This window comes from Tympanuchus pallidicinctus, unplaced genomic scaffold (genome assembly GCF_026119805.1).
Source record: "Tympanuchus pallidicinctus isolate F22 unplaced genomic scaffold, pur_lepc_1.0 scaffold16, whole genome shotgun sequence".
Taxonomy (NCBI): Eukaryota; Metazoa; Chordata; class Aves; order Galliformes; family Phasianidae; genus Tympanuchus; species Tympanuchus pallidicinctus.
The window spans coordinates 26630004-26646375 of NW_026294679.1; the positions used below are offsets into that span (position 1 = coordinate 26630004).

At 37.8% G+C, this 16372-nt stretch overlaps 1 protein-coding gene across 1 annotated transcript in view; it reads right to left on the reverse strand.

Moving 5' to 3' along the window:
* Positions 1-1515: 1515 nt before the first annotated feature.
* CABCOCO1 (ciliary associated calcium binding coiled-coil 1) overlaps positions 1516-16372 on the reverse strand; it is a 112245-nt gene continuing 97388 nt past the window's right edge. The window contains exons 9-11 of the mRNA XM_052677411.1: positions 4762-4881; positions 4234-4375; positions 1516-2114 (exon numbers count right to left, since the gene is read on the reverse strand). Coding sequence (XP_052533371.1) covers positions 4253-4375; positions 4762-4881 — 243 coding nt within the window. The 3' untranslated portion in view covers positions 1516-2114; positions 4234-4252. The remainder of the gene's footprint in view (positions 2115-4233; positions 4376-4761; positions 4882-16372) is intronic.

The following is a 16372-nucleotide window of genomic DNA, read 5'->3' on the forward strand; positions in this document are numbered from 1 at the left end:
GTTTGTGGGATTTGAACTCCACTTTGGATTTCTGCAGCATGTCAGCTGTTATGCATATGTACCAAGAGTGAATGCTAACAAATCACTGCAGTAATACTTGATGTTTATATACAAATTCTCATCTTCAAAGCACTTCAAAATTTCCCAGTTCTACAAAATCTGGGAGAGGGAGGAAAGGCAAGAGCCTTTCTTTGGCATTGATCTTGATACAATCACTGGTGGTCCCTTTATGCTTCGCCATATAGAAAGAATTTTGCAGTCTGCAAATTTGACTGAAGGGCTAAATTGCCAATAACAGCAAAAACTTTAAAAATAATTCCCCTTCCATACAGACGGCTCTTATCAGAAACTCTGTTCTTACCTTTGAGTTGAAAACCAGAAAAACCTATGATATGAGCAAAATGCTCTGGGAAATTAATATACATATCAAAATAAAGGACATCTTGATTTCAGAAAATTTTCATGGAAAAAAAAAAATCATATTCCAAAGCACTAAAGAAACATAGGACATAATAATGAATCTTAGGTATTTATAAAGATTTTTATAGGGTAAATCAGTAATTCCTCATGAATTACTTCAGTGTTCCAATGGGAAGTGACCTTTTGTAGCTGAAAGGAAGCCCGCATTAACGTGCTGGCCAGCAGTGGATAGGAAAATGAAGAAAACTTATAATGCATTGTTACAGAGCATGTTACAGAGCCCACTTCTCCTGATCACAAAGCAACAGAAGGATTTTCCTCAATGCATGAGACCAAGCACAATATTCTGCCCGCTGAACGTTTCAAACAACTGCTTCCAAGAGTTCAGCGCCCACATCTAACATGTCCTCTGAAGACTATTTCCACGCTATTGGCACCCAAACGCAGCTAGCAGGTATTGCCCTGAGCGCTGGAGCTCCTTCTGGCGTACAACGTGCAGGCAATGCCCCCTCCTGGCTGTGCAGGGCAGGCAGCAGCAAACGAGGCCTCCAGGTACGCTATTTCAGGGTGGTTTGGTTTTTTGCCTGGGATGGGTCAGGCTTGCAACCCTTTTTCATTATCATCCTGAAAATGGGTGTGAAGTGAAACAAAACCTAACTTTTTACTTAATGAGAAAAAAAAAAAAAAAAAAAAAATGTAATTAATGTAACATTCTATTTCTTGAATATTCCATTAGGAACGTGGGCCAGCCTTCCCACTTGAAAGCATGGTTTGTATTCAACATGCTTTCTAGGGCACAGAGTTTTGTAACATAACATTTTGTAGAGTTTATGATTTAGAAACATAGACATTAAAACAGTTCTTCTTATGTGATTTATGCTACAGTGAGATTCCTCTTTTGTTTAAAGCATTTCTGTGTCTGAGAAAATATGGAAGCATGTTAGCATACAGAGGAGTGGGAAATGCATTCTCAGATGAAAGGTTACATGCATTCCAGAAAACATTCCAAGGAAATCAAAAGGCAGTCTTTGTGGGACAACTGTAGAAGTGCCAACTCTTCTTTTACGCAATTTTACTTTGGGAGAAGTAAAAAAAAAAAAAAAAGAAAGAAATTAGTTTGAAAGTTTAGCAAGTGATTTAAAATAAAATGAAAAATATTGCTGATGAATAACTATAGTGGGAAGTGTTTAATTACATATCAATTAAATTCTCTCCTTACTGCATCTGCAATACCTCAAGTGATGTTTTCTCTGTCTGTATTCTCCTTCTAGCAAAGTATCCTGAAAAAGCAGAAACTGTTAAATATTTCACAACTGGAAGAAAGAAAGAGAATGAAACTTTTTTTTTTTTTTTTTAATTGAGACTTCCCAGACTTCCCTTCAGAAATAAACTGAACTTCAACATGCTTGAATTACATATCCTTCTGTTTACAGCCTCCCACTTAAGTCTAAGCTAAACAACAACACTGGCAGAAGAGAGTAAATTTGAGGAACTGAAATGAACTATTTCTAGTTAACAGTTAAGTGAAGCATTTTCCTGTACACCAAAATAATGACGTTTGGCGCATCACCTACCAAACCTCAGTTTCTGAAAAATACAGCATCATCTTTCTCATTTGGCTAGTTAAGATCTTTTAATTTTTCTGTCCTCAAAGTTTAAGCTTCTTGCATTTGCTGCTTTTCATTTAAGTCTGCCTATAAAGAAAATCAGAAGAAAAAGAAGGTGATTATGCTGGAGCTATCTTTGGCTGCACATTGTCTTTGTGGTTTTGACACAGTGCAGTGCAGTAAGACAGACATTATCCTACCCACCCTCGTGTTGTGCAGACATAACGGTGTTGCAGCCTGTACTTATGTGATAACACTTTATCGTACTACTGTGTGCGACCCCAAATATGGTGTGTGTGCCATGGACAGGAAGTGATCTGGGACAGCCATTTCTCGTCTACCCTTGTCTTGAGAGATAGGCTAATTTACCTGTGTTCTCAGACAGCCTTTACCAATAAACACCAAATCAGAAAAATTGCTTTGGGATTTGGTTGTTTTCACTGTTTTCCTTTGCTGCAGCTGTTTGTTCTCTAGTGTAATACATTTTATTGAAACTGCTGGAATTAGAAAGCATTACTGAAAACAAACAATAAAAAACATATTCCTGTGTTGTTGCTTGTCTTTCTTAATTACAAACACAATTATGAATGTGTATCATATTCTGGAAATCCAGACTGCTGTAGATTCTGAGCACTTAATTTGCAATGCAGTATTTATAGGGGACGGCACAAAGGTACTAAGACATTTTAGGGAAATCTATAGTAGTGATAAAGTGTAGCCATCGTTGATTTGATAGCATTTAGAAATGTGGAATCACTAGAATGAAGACCACAAATATTGGAGTTTCTTGGGGAATTTATATGCTTTTTTCAGAATCAGCATACATCACTGCAAAGAGACAAGAGAAACAGGAGTGAAATGAGACAGTCCTTCCAAGAATCGTGAAAGTTGTTGACACAACTGGAAATGGCCAAAAGGTCCTTCAAAGGCTCCACTAAATCTGATCTGAGTCTAGAGACACACTCTCAATGTGTTTCATATAATTTTGATACAGTAAATGGATTTGTCCCAGAAAACTTGCTGTAACTTGCAGTAACTTGCCACTTTAGGAATGTTTTGGCTTGCGCATCCCAGAAATCTCTGCTATTACTTACTAATACATTTCTCTAATTTCCACACATTTTGTAAAGAAGAAAAGCTCTTAGCAGTGATGTTAATGAAATCAAGGTCAGGTGAAAATCATGCATTTCATTTGTTCTGTAGGACAGGAAATATACAGCACTGGCTAGGTTCTCTCTCATTTATAAAGACACACTGAAAGTGAATGTGAAATCAAGTAGGTAGATCTAATGATGTATCACTGTTCCAACTGATATTCCCAGTTCATATATAATCCATATAAATCCACTATTTCCAGATAATATTACATATTTAATACATTTCTGCTCAGCCTACAGTGCTCATTGTGTTCTATCTAAAACTGTAACAACGCATGAAGTTTAAAGTCTTTAATGCCACCTGGTAGCTGAAATAAACACACGCAACATTTTCATGGTCTAGCCACATTCCAGTTGGCTTACTTTCAATAATTTCATATGCTGGAGAAAGCAGTTACAAAATAACAATGGTCACCCTTCTGGCTCTCTTCTGGCTTTCCAGAACTTTCAATTTACAGATCTCTCTACAGAAAAGCAGGTTACCCTACCACAATTTAAGCCTACTAACAATAGCTTACTTGCATTTCATGAACCCTGAAGAAGTAACTCACAGACTCCTCACAGTCTGCAAATCACATTCTGGAACCTGATCCATTCCATTAAGACAGCTCTTGAACACTTAGGCGTCAATCAACTGAGGTCTAGAACTGGTGTGAGTGTGTGACTGCTGATAAGAATTGCAGGATGTGTAACATAGGTGCATCTAACCACTTATTTATTAAGCACATATTGCATATGCTCCATCCCAGAAGCTGATCCTGAACTCTGGAAAAGGAATTTTATCATTGACATCTCCCAGAGCAGGATTTGGCCCATGTTTCTTTAACACATGGTGATGCTGAAGATATATGTTGTTATATTACTGAATATTTTTTATCTTATCACATGTAAGCTGACTAAACTAGGAGCTATTTATAGAGGCTAATTCACATTCTTATGGCATATGGATGTGCTTTTTGCCAGCTTTAGCATGAATACAGTTTATATTCATTAAAGCTGAGCTAGCTAATTACCATAGAATTAGTGAAAAGCTTTTTTAGCAATAGTACCTCAAGGTTGCCAATAGTTTCATTTGGGATTCGGAAGGACTGTGAGGTTCTGATCTTCACCAGTGAAAACAGCCACAGCACCTGCCTCAAAGCACTCTGCCTCTGGGCTGGGCTCTCCCAGAAGACCTTCTTGATCAGACCCCTAGCAGTAATCAACGATAAAAAATATGTGAATTAGAACATCCTCCCATTTTCTATAAGACCAGTGTCAGCTCAAAGACGTGAAACGATACACAAAGCCTGCTTTTGAGAACTTTACTGACACAGCCAGCAGCACTCCTTCACTGCCCAGGCCAGGCAGATGCTGAGATTATGAAGCTGCATGGGATGGCAGCCGGAGGTGCTGACTCAAATAGAAGTCCTCCTTTGCTGACTGGTTAATGCAATAAAAGCAATTTCATTCAAGCACTTATTTTAGAAGTGAATGCATTCTGGAGAAAATAGTACTGGGCACCAAAAGCAATAAACATGGTGAAAGAGTCATAGAATAACAGCTGGGGGAAAAAAAAAGTAAGCAAAACTCCATACCTTAGGTTCTATATCTGCAGCTATTGGTGATGGTGAGAGTGATGCATAGATATCAGATGTACCTTCCTCAGATGGAGCAGGGAAGGGGGTAACTGCAGGTGGGGCAAGTTCAACTATATACTGCCAGTAGATACATATAATATAAAAAAAAAAAAAGGAAAAGAAAGAAAAAGTAATTCAAGTTTAATTATTGCTTGGAAAATTACAAAAAATAATATCTTTCTGTGTGCATGTTACTCTCCAGGTGCTAATAACTGGAAAGCATACCAAAAATGATTATAGATCAACTTTAATTTCTAGCTGCATCTCAAGAGAACCTGTTTATAACACTGGGAAAGAACATATGATTTTCATAATTTCATAACACTACAGCTTCTTACTCATATGGATAATTACATTTAGAAAACACAATGCCTAGATAATGTGCAGTCTTCACAATGCAAATTTCACTCCTGAACAGGGATCTTGTTGTTTTTTGGAATCAAAGACCCTCCTGACCTTCACAAAGAACCCTCCAGACATTCAATGTGCTGCAGTAAAGTTGTAGCAACACTGCATCAAACATTTTAATATGTCACTGTAATTTAAGAATCACTGACGGTCCAATTTTTGTTGCTAGATCAACTTCTTGCCCCCATTTCTCAGTCCTGTGCTCATGGGAACACTTTGCTGGAATTATGCTGGTGTTTGAACTGCTGCTCCAGGAATGCTTAGGTAAGGAAAGGACATTTTCTCTCCTGGAGTACCTGGATGTAGCACTTGTCCTTCATCCTCATTCGGTCTCTCTCAAGTGATGCAGAATGCTGCCTGGAGTCCTCTAAGGGACCAAGGTTTTGTGTTTCTGTTTTTTTCTTTTTTTGTGTGACATGTCAATCAGGGTGTCAGAAGGCACTTTTGAACGACTAAGAAACAGTATACTAATGGTATGTTTTGGGCCTCTGCAAAGGGAAGTGCCCACTGAGAATACCAGGCAGATGTTCCAGTTCTGAGTCAGCTATTACAAAACAGGATTTTGCTTGCATGGTGCAAGTCAGCTGCATTAATTCACATCAGGGTAATTGCAGCTCCCATAAATTAAATTTCCTCATACCTCAGAAATCACAGCTAGATTGGTGTTTGGCTCATTTACAGTTACCTGCTATAGTTAAATACGCTAAAAAATATGAAAGATTCCATAATTTTTACGGTGAAAAAAAAAAAAAGAAAAAAAAGAAAAAAGAAACAGTGATGACCTTGTCAGTTTAATTTATTGTATTAAAAGCTTATTTCGTAGTCCAAAAAGCATTTCAGAGGTGATGTTTGGACACCGCCATTATCTTCAGGATTCTCTGCCATGTATCAGCTAGCCCAAAAAGGACACTGCTATTCCAGGTTTCTAAGAGCCCAAAAAGGAAGGAAGAACTTAAGTGAGGAAAAAGATAGATTTTATAGAGACAAAATCATTTTCAGCAACACCTGTGACCCAACATTTTACAGCACTCTGCTAGTGTCTAAATACTGACAAAGGAAATAGAAAGTTTAGGTTTTCTCATCAAAATGGAAAAACCCTTTGCTGAACTAAATGCTGTTCTTTCTAAACTGAACCAGAAGCTTTGTTTTCGAATTCCAATGTTGTTTAAAACTTGGTTTAGCAAGTATTTCAGCATTCTCTGATTTCTCAACCTGTATTTTCTCACTGAAAAATATTTGCTAAATTGGATGAGAATTCACAAGTAGTTTCTGCTTTGTTATAACTACTTCTTTTGGTCATTTAGCTAACTATTCACTTCTACTATGGTCTTTATTTAGATTCAAACATTTTCAACTTATTCACTTTGGTCTAAAAAACAAATAAATAAATAGATAGATAGATAAATGAATACGTAGGTGAGGTTTTTAAAACCAATTCCTAGCTATTCTAATACATTTCTGTAGTATGGACAGGATTTCCAGACATACAGTTTTAGAACAGTATTCTTACTTCAGTGCATCCCTTTAAAGAGAGCCATTCTTTATTCATCTGTTCTGTGTCTAATAATAACCCTTGGATCATTAAGAAATAACTAAATTACAGCAGAACTAGGCTCTTTAATGAGCCATAATAGTCTCAATATTCAGCCAAAAGTTTTTCAAAAGTCTCTGAAACTGCAATGCAGAATATGAAATATTCTGTTTAGTAGTAAGTTTATGAGCAGCACTACATTTTACAGCCAAAATATAGTGACCTAAAAATGCCATTCTGCATTGTTCCTCCTATACATTGTGTCCTTAACAAGTCCAGGGGAAAATCTGAACAAATGAATTGCGGTGAGAGCCCGAAGCCAACCAACGTATTTAAATGAATCCTTCTGATGCAATACTTTCCTTTAAAAAATACAATTAAGTCTTTGTATTTCCTTTGAACAAAACCTCATGTTTAATAGCACCATTGGCGCTGCAGTGAAATCCATTTAAAAACTGGGAAGGAGACACAGTAAGTTTTACACAGTTAAAGCCAGCTTTTAAAAAAATGTTGCTAATTTTTGAAGTCCAGGTAAATCTGTGGCAAATTACTTCCACTGACCTACATTAAATAATTCATACTCCATTTTTTTAATTCCTGAAGATTTGTCATTATCTGAGCATTATTCACTATGACAAAGATGTATTACTCAGAGCGTCCTTTTGAATCAATGTAACTATTGAAATGTGAGAAACAGTTTGGCAAGACGATAACGCCTTCAGATTAATTGGCAATATTGTCAGGCACATTGCAGTCTAGCGGTCCAGGAGAACTCAGGCAGAAAGAAATGGCGAGGCAGAGCACAGAGAGGACACATCGGTGTCAGCTGCAGGGAAAGGGACGCTCTGAAAGGGATCAGAGGAGCCGGAGTTAAATGCAGCATCAGGCGCACAGCACCTAACTCCCGGGTGCCAAAAGGCTCCTCAAACCACGCTGTCAAGCACAGGCTGGAGGCTGCTCCGGCCTCAGAGCGGTTCACGTGGGAAGCATCGCTCAGTGCCGCCCTTACTTTCCCACCCAGTCCCAGCACAGTCCCAGCTGAGGGCTGCAGCCCCTGCTCAAACACCGCCCTGCACTTATGCCCACACGCCGCCATTTCTCCCCAGAATTCTTTCTAGGAAAAGTTTGCATTAAAAAGGCCAAAGTAGCAAAGTGTCAGACTGTGCAGCACAGAAGCCTGCAGACTTACCTCTTTGCTGAGGGCTAGCAAATTGCCTTGTTACAAATGTAGGCAGAGCAATGAGTAAAATAGCATACAGGAACATTTCTAAAACAGGGTAATGGCAGGAAAGAAGATTGGTAAAGCATTCTAATAAATGAGTTCCACAGATGTGGTAGTTATTATAAAATTAGCTTTGCATAACTTACCAATATACCATTACATTTTTCCCCAGATGTTATCTGTTACTTGAATTAATTTTGCTTAAGTTACTATTATTGCAGATTTTATCCACACTGTATTTTATTATTTAAGTTTCTGTGGCATAAAACAAGCCCTGGCTGATAGCATTACTTTTAATAATATATGTAAGAGGTTTTAGTATTATACAAATGGCTGCTGGGTATATCTTAATAGTCATAGCACAGAACGTCTGCTCTCAAAATATTATGTAGATTAAAACCAGCTATTTACTTACACTCTAATTCGAGACATTGGAAAGGTTTGCAGTATTTATGCATGTGGCACGAAGGGAACCAATCTACTCAGGGAATAAATGTCAGGGCTTGAAAATTAGCAAAGCTGAGGTCAAGGTCAGTATGGATTTGCTAACATACTTGCTGAAAATTAGAATTTACAGTGTATGCTTATTTATTTCTTAAATGAGAAAAGAGACTGGGGTGGTGGTGTATTTGCTTCTTTGATACAAGGCTTTTGTATCACAGAGACATTTTTAAACCACCTTTTCAGCTCGGTATAATCTGAAATTCCGTACTCCTGTCCACAGAGACTTAACACAAATTCTCTGTAGCTAATCTTAGCAAACATAAGAAAATAATTATTTATAAGGATTGGAAAAATATCCCAAGTTCAGCATGGACCATTTCTAAAGCCTTGCAACATCTTTCAAAGCTTTTCAATGTCCTTCAGTGGGATATGGATTTGATTTTATATGGATGACAGATGCATTTAAAAATGTGTTTGTGTGTTATTCTCCATATTCATATCATCTGTGTAATTTCTGACTGGATGTCATAGGGCCTCACGCTTTCAGAGACCTGCACAGATTTCTCATATGTGATGTTTGTTATGAAACAAAATATTTAATATAGAGTTGACATTACTTTGCCATTCATGCTAAGCATGCACAGCTGCTTACCTACCAATCTTCTGAATTTCACTTGCTGGAGTAAAAGGCATTTACAAGATATGGTTTGTTAGGTGCCTGTATTTCATGTGGTTAAATTTGAATGAATAACTAATGGTCAGAGAAACACTGCCGCATCCTTATTCAAACCCAGCTTTTTCCTCTCTTTAGTCTCCCAACAGATGCAAACACACTGAATCCACTCTACCCGCCTCAAAAGACATCGCCCAATAGTGTTCTCACCAGCCAGGTTTCTGGGAGGCTGCTGACAGCTCTTCGAATACATTTGCTGCCCTGTTTTGTAACAATACTATCTACAAGGTCCAAAGGACTGAGGGATGTTATGAGGCACGTAGAAACTTAATCCAGATACATGATCCGTGCAGTGTGACTAAGATGGCAGAACTGGCTTCTGAATGCCTTCACTACACACATTTGTATTAATGTTTAAATCTGAGTGAAGATTAAGGAGGGACTAAACTTGGCCTCTGAAGAATGTTTCTCAGTTGCCAATGATGTACGTGGAAAGCCCATGTGCATGTTCCTAGGCAGGAGTATTCTAACCACTGGTCCTTAAATGAGACAAAAGTTCACTGAGTCAAAGGTATTCTTTATGCTCTTTTTCCTCTATTTCAGAATTCAAGTTAATACATTTTAAAGACAGTTTTCCATATTTCTGAGCTGAGATGTGAATCAACTCTGCTGACAATACATCAGCAATTAATCTAGTTCAAAATAGCTATGTGAAGCAATTCGGTGCCTACACTGACAAAACAGGATCTACGCCTCCCCCCAGGAAGCTGTAAATCAGTCAGTGACATCTGGCCTCAAGGACATCAGAGTCATCTGAAATGTGGTAATTTATATTAATGAACATCAATATTAATTTTTAAATAAAAAGAATTTGCTGCTGCCATTATGTTTACATACGGAATATTATTTATAGTTTGTGTTCCTCCTTTTCTACATTTTGCCCATAAATAATTGTAAGGAAGCACACTGTCATAGTTATAAATATTTTTCCTCAGAGTTGAAGCTTTTACATATCCTCTTGCTGTTTTCAGTAACTGTATGAGGGCAACAACCAGGATATTCGTGCTGCTCCAAGAACTGCTGCCAATTAATGCTTGATTGAGTAGAAAAGGGTTCTTCTACAACAGCAACCGAAGTCCCCCTCTCTCTAGAGACATCTTAATGCAGAATGCCCTTAATACCTACATTCTGTAAGAATATCCTCATGTCCCAGGAAAAAACACAAAAATCCTGATGTTACTGAGCTGGAGTCATATGCTTCTAAGCTTCCAGTTATTACTGCCAATTTGCAGATTATTTAGAAAGACAAAATAAGAGAAAAAAAAAATAAAAAATCCCCACTTGGCTTTCACACTAAGGGCGCATCACTAAATGATTCACCTTGGAATGGTCACTCTAAATTCAGATTGCGTTTAGCATTGCCAAATCTTCTAGAGTCAAGGGATTATAAGAGAATCTCAACTTTCATTTAAAAATAAAGTTCATGTCTAGCTTTTACGGTTGCAGAGGAAAGATGAAAAACATAAATCTTGAAAGCTCAAAAGCTAGACTGTAAGCAAAAGGAACCAAACAACAAGTATTTTTAAGCAAGGCTCCTGATTTTTGGGAATCTCGCTCACCATTTTAATTGCCCGAGGTTAACAAAACCCCTTGAAAGCAGTGCATGCAGATTTTGAGAAAGTATGAAGGATTTTTTTTTAGTCCCCGAAAGTACATCAGGACTCTTTAAAGTGCCAGCCCCACCTTTCCACTTCAAGAGCACCCAACAAGGAAATTGCAGCCAGCTCCCATTGTGGCTGTATTGCTTCATTCAGTGGAGACCTAAAGCCTTAATTAAAAAAAAAAAAAAAAAAAAGAAATAATAAACAAATATATATTTATAATATATTTACATGTATGTATATTAAGAGCCTTTTCTACACTAAGCACAGTTCTTGCCATTTTTGTTGTTGTTGTTCATTTGTTTGTTTTGTAATTAGTCTCGTGATCACTTGAGAAAAAAGTACATTGTTTCAAACTTATTGCAAAACTAGCATACAGAGAATCTATGGTGGCACACAACTGATTAGGCCAGAGATTCACATGTCCTTGTTGCGCATCCCTTTTTCCAAATCATTTAATGAGGAAAGATCTGACATGAATACTGAAAATATAATAATAAAACATGAAAGCATATTTGACCAGGTGCATTTTGGTATCTCCTTCTGGGAGATAAAGACTTGCTGCAGTCTCATGCTCAAAGAAAACCTATTTGTGACAGAGTATATGCCTTTGGCAACAAAGTGGGTTAGAGGAATTAAAATGTTTAGAGAAATGGTATTCCGCACACCCTCTCTAAAAACTTTATCAACCTCCATCGTCAGCACTGAGCATGTCCTGAAGGAAAGTCAGAGACACTAAAATAGATTAAAAGCCTAATAATTGTTTAATACACCTGCCTTGAACCATGGCAAGGGGAGTCTGTTACATCTCCCTGGAAATACAGCAAAACTGGGCTCCTCACTAGGGCACCCCTGTTTGCCCAGGGCTGGGAGGTGTGACATAGTTCCCTTTCCTGCTGAATGGAGCTGTAGGAACTCAGTAGGAACCAACAGCACTGCCTCTTCAGTCCTAAATGCATATGGCAAAAGTCAGGCAGCTCTTGGCCATCTCCTGTGCTGTTTTTTGGGGGTATTACTTCCTACATGCAGCACTGTTACCACATGCAGCAACATTACCACCAACTCCTACAGCACCACAGTGCTTTCTGTCAGCCCTTAGAATATTTTTCTGCAAAGTGTAGTCCCACCTCCTGCCTTTATCCACAGCTGCTCTTGAGCAGCCCTCTCTTCCTCGCCATTCCTCTGCAAACAGCGCTGGCTCCGTACAAGACGTGTTGGGGACAGGCCTCCCACACAAGTGCCCCATGCTCTGCACCCTCGCACCAAAGCACAAGGCCAGCTCTCCTTACCCTCCTCCCAGACATCAGGCGCATTGTGTGAATAGGCTCCACTGTATCGATTGACTCTGAGCTGTTTGTACAGAAAAAGCTGCTCTAACATATAAAAGGTTGCATTAAAAATTTTACCTAAACAATATTGATTCCAAGCTAACAGTAAAAAAAATTGCTTATATAATTTAAAAACTAGAATATAGATTTTTTAAAAAATATGCTACATTAGAAAACTTTTTAAGACAAACAGTCACATAAAATGGTGAGCTTGTATTGTTTACTATCAGATCTAAACCATGAAGTCTTTGCCTGAATGTGTAAGTTTCTGTTAAAACAACAATTTTTCCTGTGGACTGTAAATTCAATTACTGTTTTTATTGGAATCACATTTTGCTTTGGAAACAATCATGCAGAAAAAGACCCGGTAACTCAGACATCTTAAAAACATCTCAAAACAGGCACGACTGTGAGAACAAATCAGTTATGGTAATTCTTCCACTGTGAACTGCAATGTTTTTCAAATCCATTTCCATATTTTTAATTAACACCTAGTTAAAAAAAAATCTTACTGTAGGTCATTTTAATCACAAATGGGAAAACAAATTTACTTTATCAGAAAATTGACTAGACAGTATTTTAAGGACTTATTTTTCATGTTTTTATCATCCAAATTAAGTTATTAACATACGTTTTCCAATTTGGGAGTGCAGAAGTAAGCCAATTTTTCTTTTGAATTTCAGAGTTAGGCAGCTTTTGGTTACCTCTATGTGAAAGTAGCTTATTGTAACACCAGAATATTTCATCAGTATGCAGACAAAAACACATCAAAGCTATCAGTATTACAACTGCATTTCTACATAACTTGAATCTGAAGTATTCCAGCCAGTCTTTTAGTCAAAACATATCATTACTTCCTTATACCATACTTAAATTTCATACTCCATTGTAAACAGGCTCTCCTTATTGCAGTACATCCTCATAAAGCTGTTTATTCTGGATCTCAACTTGAAAGTTGGGGTTAGTTTTAACTCTATCTTATACATAATATTGTCATTCATATTAATTGAAAATGCAGCTGTGAATACAGGCAGGGTTAGTCCAGTCAACAAAAGAGTTAAACAAAGCCTTATTTCAGCATAGCTTGGCTTGGTGGGTGATATGAAAGCTATTACGTTTCCCCTTGGTTAGCTGCCAAAGCCAACCACACCTTGGATAATGTGAGGTTGTTTTTGAGTAGGTAGCATCTCCTTACAATCTATCTCCTCCCACTTCAACTTGGAAGGTTTCTGAGAAAAGGAGTCATTTCTGTTGGGGCATGAAATAGTTTCTGGTGAAAAAGCATATAAATCTCGTTCTGCTTTGACTTGTTAGGAAGCTCATAGCAAATCATATAATCAAATGTAGACATATCAACATTTGTTTAAGCAAAACAATTTCTCTCTGAAGAACAAAATGTATACCACTCAACTCCTTATTCCTTATAAACTCTGATTTAACTTCATATTCTAGAAAATTAGCACAAACAAAGGTAACAAACCCAATATAAATCTGAGGTTTGCTCAAAGGGGATTTCCACAAGCATAAAGAATTTTAACACAAGCCCAGATTGCATGGAAACATTTAGAACCTTGAATTAACACTGAACAGAAATTCTTGAGTCACTCACAGAGAATGTGGCATTTAAATGTTTTGCAGCACTATTTGTTGACCTACATGGATTTCTAAGCAAATATCAGTCAAAGAATTTGTTACTGGCATACTTACATGCTACCTAACATTCATATCATTCCAGCTACCAAATACCAACATTTCTGTATCAATTATATGTCAAACACTCTGAAAAGTTTAAGGCTCTGAGTAGGAGTGCTGCCTATAGTTATGCAAGGGGAAAAAGGTTCATTTACACAATTACAGTTTGCTTTAGTAATATATTTAATTACACCATGTTTAATGTAGTAAAGGAGCTTGAACTTTTTTTCTTGTCAGCATTATCACGGTATTGAAAAAACAGTGCAAGAATTTCCAAGTGGGCCCATACGTGAATATGAAGGGTACTGAGTTCAACTGCACTCTGTGTGTTTTTCTCTCCTCCCCTGTATTTAGTCCTTTCAGTAAACTATTTTTCAAGAACAGGTGCAGAAACTATGATCACAAAGTCTGAACACCATGTGCCTGAGACAAGGATGATACATCTGTGATGGTCAGTTTTTAATGTGGAAAAGGAAATGAAGCAATGATGTCAAAGGGATTTATTTATCTATTCATTCTAGCCACACCTTTTCCCTGGCAGCTTTCCTAACTATCACAGCAGCATTGTAAGAACTCAAAGGTAGCCAGTGCCAAACAGCAGCACCTCCTCCTAAGAACATACAGCACTATCCAGAAAATTGACACTGCCCACTCTGGAGGTGCCCCCTTTTGGTCTAACCTCAGAAGGAACATCAGGAACACCACCTGTCTGGATTGCCAAGCAGAAAAATTGAAGAGAGGGTAGAAAAATCACTAAGATTTTTTTTTTTTTAAGCTGGCAAACTCAGCTGGCAGTAGAGACAAGGGGGTATATAGAGACATGGATCTAAACTGGTCCTGTGTAAGAGAGACCTATTCAATGTGCAGAGACTTGTTCAATGCAGAGGACAGAGGCAGAGTGGCCAAATGGATTCACTGTTACCCCTCTGGGAGCAGAGTCCAATGCTGAACATTCATTACTCCAGTCTCAAATTCATTCTCGGCACCAACTGCCATGAAGCAGCAGAAGGTCCAGCACGTCCTCCAACAGTGCCTATTTCTGCCAAACCAAGATTTAAACTAACTTTTCCAAAAGAATTCATAACCCAAAGATCACAACAAAGATAGCACTCTTGGAGACTCCTGGACATGGTCCCTGATCACTTCCTTATCAACGTCGGACTGCTTCCCTTTGGTAATCACTAGTTCCATCTATACAAAATGTCATGCATCCTATCTCCTCCTGCTATATGATTATTTTGATTTTTGCATTTGTCAGAATGTAATGCAACTCTCACCACTGCTCCCAGGTTTGTGGTTTTATGTTGGCCAGAAATATTTACCTGTGCACCATAATACTTTCAACAACTGACACAATCCATCTTTGTGTGCATACACGCTTATACATCCGTAATTGCTAATTGTTGCTCAAGTTTAGAAGGGATAGGGGGAAAAAATAGCAAAGAACATAATCACAACATAATGGCCTTTAAAGCAGAAATCATTAACATGACTTTAAAAAAAGAAAAAAACCCCAACACCCTACTTGCCCAACATAATAGACAAATTTCAGTATAAGTCCTCTGATTCTGCAAACTCTGGCCCTATATTTAAAGCACTGACTGGTTTAAGTGTTCTTTGCAGGTATTCATTAAATCATTCGTACACCCTAATAAATCTTGCTGGATGCACAGCTCCATGTGGAAAAAATAAAGCTGATAGGAGATACTTTTTAAAAACTTGGCCCCAAAAACACAGACAGGTTCTTTTTACTTGATAACAACTGGCTTTGCAGAAATATCTGTCTAAATGGTAAATTAGTCTCAAAGCATCCTCCATCACTGAAAGACTCCACAATGCACTTGTAACACAAGTGACAGCCAACAGCCAATTGAAACATTTCAAGTGGATTTTTTAAGCCTTAAAATTATTAAAATTGTTGATTTAAAATAGTTATATTTCAACCAGTGTTTTACTAGTTCTCTCCCCATCTCTGCTGATTTTAATTTTCTCACTTGTCAGCATCTCCTGGCAGTGAGAAGAAGAAAGACCTCAAATCTTTGCTGATTGCTTTCCACACAATCTGATTTCTATAAATTAGAAGCTGCTGATGGGGAAGCAGACAGCAATACCCTTTGATCAAGATACACATCTTGATCTCTTTTATCATTTTTTAAAAAACAATAATATTACAACAAAAAAAATCATCATACAAGCTTTTCGATCAAAGTGTGTCACTGTCTGCTTCCCAGTCAACATACTGCCAGTGAATTGGCAAGGTGCCCAGGAAGAGCAGGCAGCAGCTGGTGGATTTGATTACCATCTGCATATCCACTGATGTACAACATATTATGCCTCCACCTAGTGGGCAACTGCACTTAACAGGAAATTTGAAAATGGGTTGGGAGTCTACTTTCATGGAGGCAGAAGGAGATTTGTTGGACTTCCCACCAGTAGAACTGGGCTCTAAGGCTGTGTTGTGTCGGATATTACTAAAACAAAAAAGGCACCAAAGACTTCTGATTCTCCCAGCAAACTAACAAATCTCTCTTACATTCCTCAGCAGCCTGGAAGACTTACCGAACAAATTTTGAAAGCGTAAAAGAGAGAAAAGGAAAAAGTACATGAGAG